The sequence below is a fragment of the Sinocyclocheilus anshuiensis genome, unplaced genomic scaffold (genome assembly GCF_001515605.1).
Source record: "Sinocyclocheilus anshuiensis isolate Anshui unplaced genomic scaffold, SAMN03320099.WGS_v1.1 scaffold1054, whole genome shotgun sequence".
Lineage (NCBI taxonomy): Eukaryota > Metazoa > Chordata > Actinopteri > Cypriniformes > Cyprinidae > Sinocyclocheilus > Sinocyclocheilus anshuiensis.
In genome coordinates this window covers 497,647-508,241 of record NW_015536544.1, presented here as the reverse complement: position 1 = coordinate 508,241, position 10,595 = coordinate 497,647, and the positions used below count along the sequence as shown (strand labels likewise).

Here is a 10,595-nt window from a genome sequence, read left to right as displayed (position 1 = left end):
CTGTTACACCAAATACACAAAATAATGATCTTTAAAAAAGCATCATATGACCCCTTTAAACAAAACTACTGCGGTAGCACCTTTGTTTTACTCATTACATAAATTGATTGCATAACATATTTTAAAGGATTTTATATATTTTAATTTTATTTAATACTACAAAGTTGAAGTCAAACCATTCAGTTTTTTTTTGCTCAAATTTAAAACAACAAAAACAACTTCTGAAGTTATATTGCATTTCTTGTTCATATACTTTCATTCTTTTTTTGTCTGTTGCTTAAAGGAAAAACGTTTGCAGTTGCTAAGCTCAATTTGCTTGTTAAAAAAACATGAACAGTGCATTTCTAAATTAACATGCATCTCAACTTTAAGAATAAAATCACATTGTTTAGTTAAAATATCCGCCATTATTTTACTCAATTATACATGAAACCCTTGAACTTTTCCTCTCTTTGATGGCCTACCGTCATGTCAGTCTAAATATTAATAATAAATATTCCGGCATTAGGTGCCAAACCTCGCAAAATCAAGTGGAAAAGGCAGAAAGATGATCACGATTACACTGATTAAAAAATTAGATGCTGGTACTTTGCATTTCTGTCACTTGGGTTCATGAACAGATGAAAGAACTTTAAACAACATCTGCTTCACTCTAGAAAGCCAGAAAGACACGCGCTGACAGCACAGCAAAAGAAAAACCTGCTAAGAAAAAAGACAACATAAAAGGTAAAGAAAGAAAATGCAACCTCCAAAACACAAAATGCTTCAAAAAGACAGAAAAAAAAGCACGAAAAGGGTCAATGCAGAACCTGCAGACAAGAACAAGAAGCCGAAAACAAGGAAAGAGAAGCTCAAAAGGTCAGAATCTCACATTCACCTTTTATATGGCTACTTGCAGTAACATTAGTATTCAGATCCTGATTACATTGCAATATTGTCCTTTAAGTTCCTCCAAAAGCTGGAACTAACACAATCAAAGGCCAACATGTGGAGGAAGTGATTAAAACCAAACGAAATTCTGTAACCTGCAGGAAAAGCGCAACAAAAGGTAAAAGAAATCAGTCTTTTAATACAGAGGCCGACTGTGCTCAGTCAGTTGTTGTGTCTTATGTTAATCACTCTCTGGATTCTATTGTAGCAAAGTCACAGCAGAAAAGTAGTGGCACAAGACGAGGCCGTTCCAAATGATGCCACTCAGACTAAATTATCGGAAGAGGCAAAGTCAGCAAGCTACTGTAATGGACCACCCAGACTTTTTATATTCAGTACTGATTTTTTAATCCTTTTTTAAAGTAAATAAGAAATATATGTATGCAATCAAATATATAAATATGTGTATTTTTGTTGTGTAATATGCCTGCGTGTGGCCTTATCTTCTTTTACTTCTAGTGTTTAATCAACCATCTTAACTACTTTTTCCCTAAGATTTCACTAACAAAGAGTTGGAGAAAAAAGAACCAAGTAATCAATTTTATTTAAATGTTTTTTTTTTTTTACAAAAAAAGTTTAAAAGTGAAAACGTGTATGAATATCATAAACCACAATTTTCCAAAGTGACAGCAGCTACTTAGGGAAAACAAGTGATTCAAGTACCTGCATCATAATCGATATGCAATTAAATGGATCACTTTATAATTAAGAGGAGAGATCTGATCTGAAAGGGTTTGAATGTTAAGGATATTCCAGAGGTGGTCTTCGACACAGGGATAATGGAATCAGGACGCTCCAGGAGATCACAACTGTAAAGAAAGTAGGCTATGAGAATAGTGTTCTTGACAATTCAGCAAGAGAACATTGGTATTGATTGATAACTCACTGCCATGCTTTATGCAGTGGAAGGGAAGTTGACAATGTCGTAGTCACGCTGCTTCCGTGAGACTCACAGAGGCGAATAAGAAGGGCATTCTCTCTGCTTTCCGCCTGGGAGAAAAAGGAAACAGAGTTTGTGCTGAACACAGTGGGCAAAATCTGTTAGAAGAGGTCACCGACATTTCATGAATGGGCACCTGTTTTACGGTCTCCAGGATGACAGCAGGGGAGTTTACAGAGAACGCACTCCAGGGTTCAGAAATGACACCATGAAAGACATGGAGTGGGAAGTTCAGGTTGTAGGCGTACTGGATAACTAAAGCATCCTGGAAGGGGCCTTTACAAATGCATTGATTTTATTAATGGTTGTCTGAAAATGGTTTATAATAATTTTTAAATTCAAGATGTACCAACCTGTGTGTGGCATCAAGGCGTAGGTAAAATTATGATGACCCATATCTGCATTGGCATCTGGTGCTTTTGGAGCCCGCAATCTGTGGAAAAAAAGGTGATGTTAGCCAAATCATAACACATTTTAATGACCTGACTGTACTTGTGTTAGAAAGATATTGCCGTGTTTGTTCTTTCTGCGTGGGTAGCTTACAAAGACAAGGTCATGATGTTTTCATGGATCGAGTAGCCATATTTTGAGTCATTAAGAAGAGCCACACCAAAGCCATGCTCAGACAGATCAGCCCATTTGTGTCCCCACACCTATTATTTAAAACATAAGTTCAAACATTATGTAAAGTTCTCCAAAAGAACATAAAACCACAGATGTTATGAGGAGACGTGGCTGAGAAAACCATGGGAAAAACTGCAGTATTCAACATGGGGGTGTTGGGAAGCAAAGTCTTTCGAATGAAAAGAGCTAATTGTCCTATTGGTGAGGACATTAATCTCGTCTTTCTGGCCTAGAATGTGCATGGGCATTCATTGGACCAACTAAAAAAAATGCAGTTTTTATCCTGATTTCAGCTAAAGAATCAAGGTTTACCATATGATTTTTTTTCATATTTTATTGGTGGACAAGTTACTGAAATGTACACTTGGCAAACGTGTCCCAAAAAGAGAGTACTTGTGGACTTTGGTGACTTGTAGCCTTAGCTATACTCAATTTTACAGACCATAGGGCAGGGCTGGGCAACTCTAGCTCTCAAAGTCCACTGTCTTGATTAGGACTTGATTAGGGTTGGAGCTAAACTCTGCAGGGCAGTTGACCTTGAGAGCCAGAGTTGCCCAACCCTGCCGCAAGGTGTCCCATTTTTAATTTTATGTTTTTTAAAGGACTCTTATGAGCATCTCTTTGCAACCACAATGTTCCCTTGTTGTGCCCTTTTGCCACACCCACAATAGTGAGGACACAGTAGACTACTACTACAAAGTTACCAGCATGTGGAAGCTTGAGGAGAACTGCAATGATTGAGGGTGGCATTTCGGATAGGACCAGTTTTGGAGGTTTGCATTCAGGAAGATAGGGGCTATATATCTGTGACCTGAAAATAGTTGACCATGATGTTTCGAGGATGGCCATTGAGTAAAAAGGATTAAACCAAGTACACTACCTCAAAGCGAGCCCAGTCCCAGGAGGTGTTTCTATGTGTGGGCCTCTGCAAGTGTCCAAACTGGATCTCATATGTAGCATTTGGGCTGCGCACCTGTACAGGGAACTCCACCTTCAGAAACTTATGTGACTCTTCCCAGTCCACCTGGAAACAAGGTATCCATTACGCTTCACCGAGTTTCTTGAGCAATCGGTTGATTAAATATCAAGCATAAGATGTCTTTGCTACCTGGGTGTTGAATTTGACATAGGGGCAACAAGCATCCAGAACAATCTCCTGTCTAATAGTGCTTTTTCCGCTAATACTTAGCAAGAAGGAGACGCTGCCCTGATGTGTCCCTGATCTCACCACCTTGGCGGGCTCGATGACCTCAATTACAGGCTTCCTGGGAAAGAAGAGTTATTGCCATTAAGATTATGACATTAACTTGGGTTCATACAGAGATCAAAGCTGGATTCATACATGTTCAGACTCTGATCCCACCTACTGCAGTGACAAGAAACAATCTCACCTTGTCTGAAGGTGGTAGTCCATCACATCCCAGGCATCCCAATACAGAGGCACATCATCAAACAAAGTAAACTGGTTCCCGAGGCAACCCTCAAAAATAGTTTCCCTGGAGTCATAACATAGTTTCTTGCGGTAAGTACTGTAAAAATACTCCAAGCAGCCTTATAAGATTTTGCACTTTTCTTGAAGGCCCTACATTATGACTCACCTGTTTGTTTGAAGTAAAAGCAAGGACATCAAACGACCCGTTTGGTCTATTTTGGCCTTCAAAAGGCCATTCTCCATCATAATGGTCCCATCGACCTGTATCACAAAGGGCACCCACTGAATGATGAAAATGTGTGGGTCGAAGAAAAATATGGAATGATGGAAAATTTCCAAGGGAATCAAGTACCATCATTGTGACAGAAACAGAATCCTTAGGCTCTGCCGTCTCTGTAACTTGAGCTACTCCCACGCTAGGTACTTTCACCAAGGCTGCAGAAACAGGTAGGGACCATAATAGAAGATGTGGTTAATGAAATCTTACCCTATCATTAGATGATACCATATTATGAGTAGGAGATAGCTTCGAGGTTCACCCAAAATAAGGTCATCTGAACAATGTTGCGTTTTGTCTGTGGAAAGCACCTAATCTTGTTTGAGCATCCTCCGCTGGCAGTAATATGACTTCAGTTCTCTCCCAAGGTAAAGTATTCAACACAGCCATGCTGGATCCTGCACCCTTCCCAGGAGTGGATCCCAGTGATTCACAAGCAGCAAGAAGAAGTCTTGACCCTGTGGTGCATATCTCTGAAAATATGAAGTTCATTAGGTCATCTGTGACATAAACATGACATAATTTGTCATCTTTTACTCATCCTCATGTCATTCCAAACCCAACATGAAGGGATGGGCTGATAGGCAGAATGTTTACACATCTGTTTTACATATGCACTATATTCCATACAACTTTAGCTATGCTTCCTTCCAAAGTTGCATAGGAGCAAAAATTAGAAGTTGTTGCAATCAGGGAAGCCATTGTTGCTATTTTTTCTACATAATAAATTACTTGCGCCTCAGAGCATGCAGACAAAATTCAATAATTATTGGTCCATTTGTTAGTCCAGTGATCTTTTGAAGGGCATGTTTTTTTGTTTTGTTTTAATGTGTATTTTAAGATTTTATGCACAGATGGATAAATTTGCTAGTAGTTAGTAGTAAAGATGAACAGTTCATTATATAAGTTCTTATTCCTCCACCATAGCTCTCAAATCTTGTTTAAGTACTCAAATATGCATGTGAGGATACATTACACTAGTTTTGCTGTCAGTGATACAGAGTGCCGCTGGCTCTCATGAGTCTCAAATTTGAGTGTGCAGAAGTGTGATTGAGATTGCTGAAGGGCAACACTTTTAATGACTTAAATTTCAAAATACTGCCCACACAATGCTATCAAATGACATTAGAAGGCTTGGAATACAATGGAGGAATTGTATGGACTACTTTTTGGTATACTTTTATGAGATTAATTCAGAGGTGGAACAACATGAGGGTGAGTAATACAAAAACTGAATTATAAACTATTCATTTAATACTACTTATTCTTCTAAAATCAATGGTTAGAAGAAAATATGCAGACAGTAGTACAGGTTTACCGTCATAGTACTTTAAAGCATCCTCAACAACCATCTCAATACAGCTGCCAGGAATCACATCGTGAAACTGATTGAGTAGAAGTAATCTAAAATAAAAACACAGTCACTTAAGATCTTAGCTATGCTCTTCTCACCAGGATCTTTGATGCATTAGTACTTGCCTCCACAGCTCTTGAAGTTTGCATGCTGGGTATTTGAAGCTATCTGTTTTACACAAGGCCAGACAGCTAGCCACCTCAACGTCATGAAGCAGAGCTTCACATTGGCGGTTTCCCAATTTTATCTACAAAAAAATAAAAATAAAAAAATTATTTTTTCTCAAGGCATTTCATAGCCTTGTTCGTTAAAATAGTCCAATTTAAACATAATCTAACAAAAAGTTCCCATGCAAGATGATCATTCAGAAATCGACAGTGTTGACATTGGAACACTAGGCATATTAACAAATGATCACTCCCTTTATATATCTGATGACTAATGTTGTGAACTATGCCTTTAAGTGGGTTAGCCAGTCATAACTGAGGTAATTTACGCACTCTTAAAGGTACAGTAACCAAAAACAGCCTGCTTACTTATGTCAGAGAAATGGAAAATGGTAATGTGAAGCAAAATTAAATGCTTTAAAGGGGTCCTATTATGCTCTTTTACAAAGTCTTGATTTTGTTTTGGGGGTGTACTAGAACAGGCTCTCATACTAGGTTGTTCGAAAATTATTTAAAGGGGTCCTATTATGCTCTTTTCCAAAGTCTTGATTTTATTTTGGGGGTGTAAAAAACACAAAAACTCATTCTTTTTCACATATTTTACATTATTACAACACCTCTCTCCCCAGTCTGGCATGAACGGCTCAAATAGTTCCTGTATCAAATTTAGGCCCGCCTTCTGAAATACAAAATGTGCTGTGATTGGTTAGCCGGGCCAGTGTGTGTTGTGATTGGCAGCACTCGGCGCCTGGTCGGGAAATGTCATGCCCCTTACCATAGCCGCCTGCGAGCTTCAGTGTAAATATTGCGTCAAAATCAAATCAATTTGAGCGCGATTTAAACCCGGATGATTGTAACCACTCTAAGTTCGTCTGCCTTGGGAAAGCTAGCGTGTCTCCGACATAGTGATAACACTCGTTGCCTTCTCTAGTGCAGCTCAACCAGGTCTCGTCCCATTCGTCGATATTTGTGATATCTCAAATCCCGGAAAATATGCGTTGTAGTCCAAACGAGTCGTTCGTTGTAGTTTTTGAAAAGTGATTTCTGTTAAACAAAATATCTCCTTTTGAAGTGGACTTTGAGCTTTGTAACTTTGCAGATCTTTTTTTATGCTCAAACAGCAACATTACAGACTAACTAAAGTTGAAAAAGCATAATATGACCCCTTTAAATGCAAAATCTTTATCTATTTTATCAAATCCTGTACTGTATAATGAAAATTAATGCAGATGCAAGTTCACTAATTTAATCAGTTAGGATGTGCACTATATTGGGTTTTGAGAGACGGAAACACACCTTTGCTTGTGTAGTGTATGTGCCATTATGTAGCTCAAGAAAGAGCTCGCCAACCCACGTACACAGGAGGGATGAGTCCGATTCCAGCTGAGAGAACAGGACATCAGGACTTGACATCTGAACTCTGGATGGCACAATCACGATAATCTCAAATCATTACTAAATAAAGACGACTGATTCTGGTAATTATTCTTCATTGACGTCATGCATTTGTGCCACAGGCTAAGTGCATTTTCATGTCTGTTTTTTTTTTAAATATAGTCTAAACAGCAGGAAATTAATGTTTTTGTGTTACACCCTCAGACAGATGTAAAGGAAACTGACTTTGGCAGGCAATCAGTGTCCCGGACACGCTGTAGACGGTCCAGCATTAGCTGTGTGGGGCCACCGCCCCCGTCTCCAAAACCGAACAAAAACCCGCTGTGATTGGCTCGTCCCTTGTCTTTATTGTTCTTCACAGTGTTGATCAGCTGTGTTGAGCCAAAGAAAGGAGAAATGAGATGGGCGTTCATTAGAGGGAGCTCTCAAATGATGTCACATGATGACACACTTACATCTTCCACTTTACCCTTCATCTCATAGGAGTTACCCGGAGGGAAATGAGTGAGAACCTGCGTCCCATCAATGCCTTCCCAAAAGAATGTGTTATGCTGGTGGAAAGAGGATTTATGTGCTTTTAAACATCAAAACAACCATAATAAGTGGTTTTTACATGTATAGATGTGGTAGGTACATACCGGAAATGTGTTAACAAGGTTCCAACTTATCTTTTGAGTAAGAAAACGAGAGATCCCACATCCTTTCATGATTTGAGGCAGCTGTGCTGAGTAGCCAAATGTGTCTGGCAGCCAGAACTGTGTGAGATAACAGTAGAAAGTGATTTAGTAATGGAAACGTGTGCGTTTTGTTGTTTTAAAACAGTGACTAGCATAATACAAGAATTTGTAGAATCTGAGTATGTATTATTGAATCTGATTATACATATAATCAGATTACATAATATGTAATCAGATTCTACAAACTAAATACTTGTAATTAGATTACGTTTACTATTTACTGATTACATATTATTCACACAGTGGCAATAAATTATTCATTATTCATGTTTGGAAAGTCTTTCAGTTTTGTGGAATTGCACACACCAGCCACTAGTCAAGTGGCTATAATTATACAGAAAATTGAGAGGCCACTGAATATTTGATTGGATTTGCAGAAATCATTTCACTTTTAAGAGTTTTTTTTGTTTTCAACATTGGAATACTGCATATTTAATTAACTTCTGATCCACACATTTGAATTATATTTGAATTATTACTCAGTGAGTCATTCGACCATGTATTACTTGAAGGCATTAGAGGGCTTTTGTCTTCCCATCACATTAAAAATACACAAATTATTGTTCTAATATATTTATATAAAGTACCTCCTGAGATTTAAGTTAATATTTCATGAATTTAACAACACGTTTGCATGGTCAGGGTTCATGCTCACATGACATGCAGGTAAACAACATATTCTGTCTTATTCTGTTCAAAAGTAATCAAATATTTGTCAAATTATAATATCCAAAATGTGTAATGTAATAACAGATGACATAATTACATCTGTTCCACATTCTTTTAGAAGTTCGACTAATTAAGATTTATTTTCTGTCATTGTACTCCGTTTCATCTCTTCTCAAGGCCCATCTGTGGGTTGTGTCTGACAGATATACAGCCTCACATTCCCTCCTTTCTGGTTCTCAAAACCTCCTCAGCTTTGGCGGAGAGAAGATTTGCACTGTTTTTCTTTCTTAATCTGTTCTTTCCCAGTAAACTGCAGATTTTATTAAAGAGATTCCAAGACCTGGTCGACTGTGCCCATGAGTCACTGCACTCACCTGCATCAACACTGATAACGAAGTAGAGAAAATATACAAACTGTATTGTGTCATGGTGACGGAATGTACTTTTTTTTAGACAAATTGAGATACCTCTTTACAGTAATGTGCAAATTCATCCTTGAAGAAATTCTGGCCGTGTAGAAACTGTCTTACCATGGATTCCCCAGACGGCAAATTGCCATCCTAATAGAAAGAAACGGAACAAATCAGCTTGTTAAAGAGATTTTAATGAGTTCTGAACAGAATGAGGTGAAGAAACATGCACAGATATTTTCATCCTACCATTTCCACCCACGTGCCTCCGACTGGAATAAACTGGCCTTTCTGCACAAATTGCTTGATCTCTGAGAACAGGTTCGGGTACCAGCTCTTCACCCATTGGAACTGCTGTGCCTGAACATACACGTTTGTTTTTCTATCATGATGAGCATCTCATTGACGTCTATTGCTTTGTACTGAGCTAATGCTATTTTTTATGCCTTAACCTAACCTAAAAAAAATGTACATGTGAATTAACACAATATTTTGTACGTTTATTAAGCATTTTCCATTGGCTTACGGCCACGGTGAAGGGGATTCTTTCTCACTGTGCCTAAAAAGAAAGAAAATCTGTAAGCATGGTCAGAAACTTACTTGTGAGCATGTAAAGACAAACTCTGGGTTCTTCTCCATCAGTCTGATCACAGTGACCCAGCTGCGAGCACACTTCCTGATGGTCTCTTCATAAGGCCACAGCCAAGCTGAGGAGGGTACGAGTAAAAAGGTAATATTGTAAAATATTATTACAATTTAAAATAGCTGTTTTCTATTTTAATATATTTTAAAATGTAATTTATTCCTGTGATGCAAAGCTGAATTTTCAGCATCATTACTCCAGTCTTAAGTGTCACATGATTCTCCAGAAATCATTCTAATATGCAGATTAACATTTTTGAGGACACACGTGATTATTACCCGAGTCAATATGGCAGTGACCCATGGCATGTACCACGTGTTGACTCTCCCCATTTTTCTGGGCAAAAAACTTCTGGGCTAGACTTTGAGCAGCAGCAAATGAACTGGGATTGGCTGGATCGCACAGGTTCACCATCTCATTGGCTGTAAACAAGGCCTGGAATCCGCGCTGCTCTCCTTCTAGTATCTGTCCAAAAACAGTGTAAATTAAGTGTCTATTAAAGATGTACATTTTTGATTCCCTGCTCACTTTAAGATCAAAGTGTGACAATACCTTGACAATATCCACAAGCATCTCAAAGTCAGTGAGAAGCTCTCTGACGTCTCGATTGAAAACAACAAGCTCGGCCTTCTGGAGAGTGAACTTCCTGTTTGGGTCGGGGGCGGCGATCATGGAACCGTTTCCGGCTCCAAAAAGTCCATTACATGCAAGTTCCACATATAGGGTAATGCTGAAAATTGAGATTAAAACATGAAGACTGAACCAAATGTATATCAATTCGGGCTACACTATTCGATTTCCACTTACCCATGAGGTTCACTGTCCTTCAAGCACTCGGTCAGAACATAACTGGTCTTCTCACCTTCTTTGGTCAAACCCTAAAAAATAATTCACATTGAATGCGCTCTTAAACATTCGGCAACTCACTCATGAGATCCTAATCCGGGCCTTGGTCTCCTGACCTGGACTGGTTGTTGATCCCGCCACACCATTCCCTCTACATCGCTCTCCCATCTC

The 10,595-nt window shown here is 38.7% G+C and overlaps 2 protein-coding genes across 2 annotated transcripts in view; one reads left to right on the top strand and one right to left on the bottom strand.

Annotated features, from left to right (window-relative positions):
• Positions 1 to 10,595, top strand: part of LOC107698399 (COMM domain-containing protein 4-like) — a 21,064-nt gene that overhangs the window by 7,629 nt on the left and 2,840 nt on the right. The gene's annotated exons all lie outside the window — the stretch shown is intronic.
• The window catches only part of LOC107698502 (alpha-mannosidase 2C1-like), a 10,666-nt gene continuing 1,146 nt past the window's right edge, over positions 1,076 to 10,595 (bottom strand). The window contains exons 2-25 of the mRNA XM_016499533.1: positions 10,541 to 10,592; positions 10,386 to 10,456; positions 10,131 to 10,308; positions 9,857 to 10,043; positions 9,536 to 9,642; positions 9,185 to 9,295; positions 8,993 to 9,085; positions 7,758 to 7,874; positions 7,575 to 7,670; positions 7,345 to 7,490; positions 7,021 to 7,144; positions 5,683 to 5,804; positions 5,522 to 5,607; positions 4,515 to 4,676; positions 4,279 to 4,361; positions 4,093 to 4,187; positions 3,886 to 3,990; positions 3,603 to 3,759; positions 3,375 to 3,518; positions 2,414 to 2,523; positions 2,224 to 2,303; positions 2,007 to 2,146; positions 1,817 to 1,920; positions 1,076 to 1,739 (exon numbers count right to left, since the gene is read on the bottom strand). Of these exons, the coding sequence (XP_016355019.1) occupies positions 1,625 to 1,739; positions 1,817 to 1,920; positions 2,007 to 2,146; positions 2,224 to 2,303; positions 2,414 to 2,523; positions 3,375 to 3,518; positions 3,603 to 3,759; positions 3,886 to 3,990; positions 4,093 to 4,187; positions 4,279 to 4,361; positions 4,515 to 4,676; positions 5,522 to 5,607; positions 5,683 to 5,804; positions 7,021 to 7,144; positions 7,345 to 7,490; positions 7,575 to 7,670; positions 7,758 to 7,874; positions 8,993 to 9,085; positions 9,185 to 9,295; positions 9,536 to 9,642; positions 9,857 to 10,043; positions 10,131 to 10,308; positions 10,386 to 10,456; positions 10,541 to 10,592 (2,785 nt within the window). The 3' untranslated portion in view covers positions 1,076 to 1,624. The remainder of the gene's footprint in view (positions 1,740 to 1,816; positions 1,921 to 2,006; positions 2,147 to 2,223; positions 2,304 to 2,413; positions 2,524 to 3,374; positions 3,519 to 3,602; positions 3,760 to 3,885; positions 3,991 to 4,092; positions 4,188 to 4,278; positions 4,362 to 4,514; positions 4,677 to 5,521; positions 5,608 to 5,682; positions 5,805 to 7,020; positions 7,145 to 7,344; positions 7,491 to 7,574; positions 7,671 to 7,757; positions 7,875 to 8,992; positions 9,086 to 9,184; positions 9,296 to 9,535; positions 9,643 to 9,856; positions 10,044 to 10,130; positions 10,309 to 10,385; positions 10,457 to 10,540; positions 10,593 to 10,595) is intronic.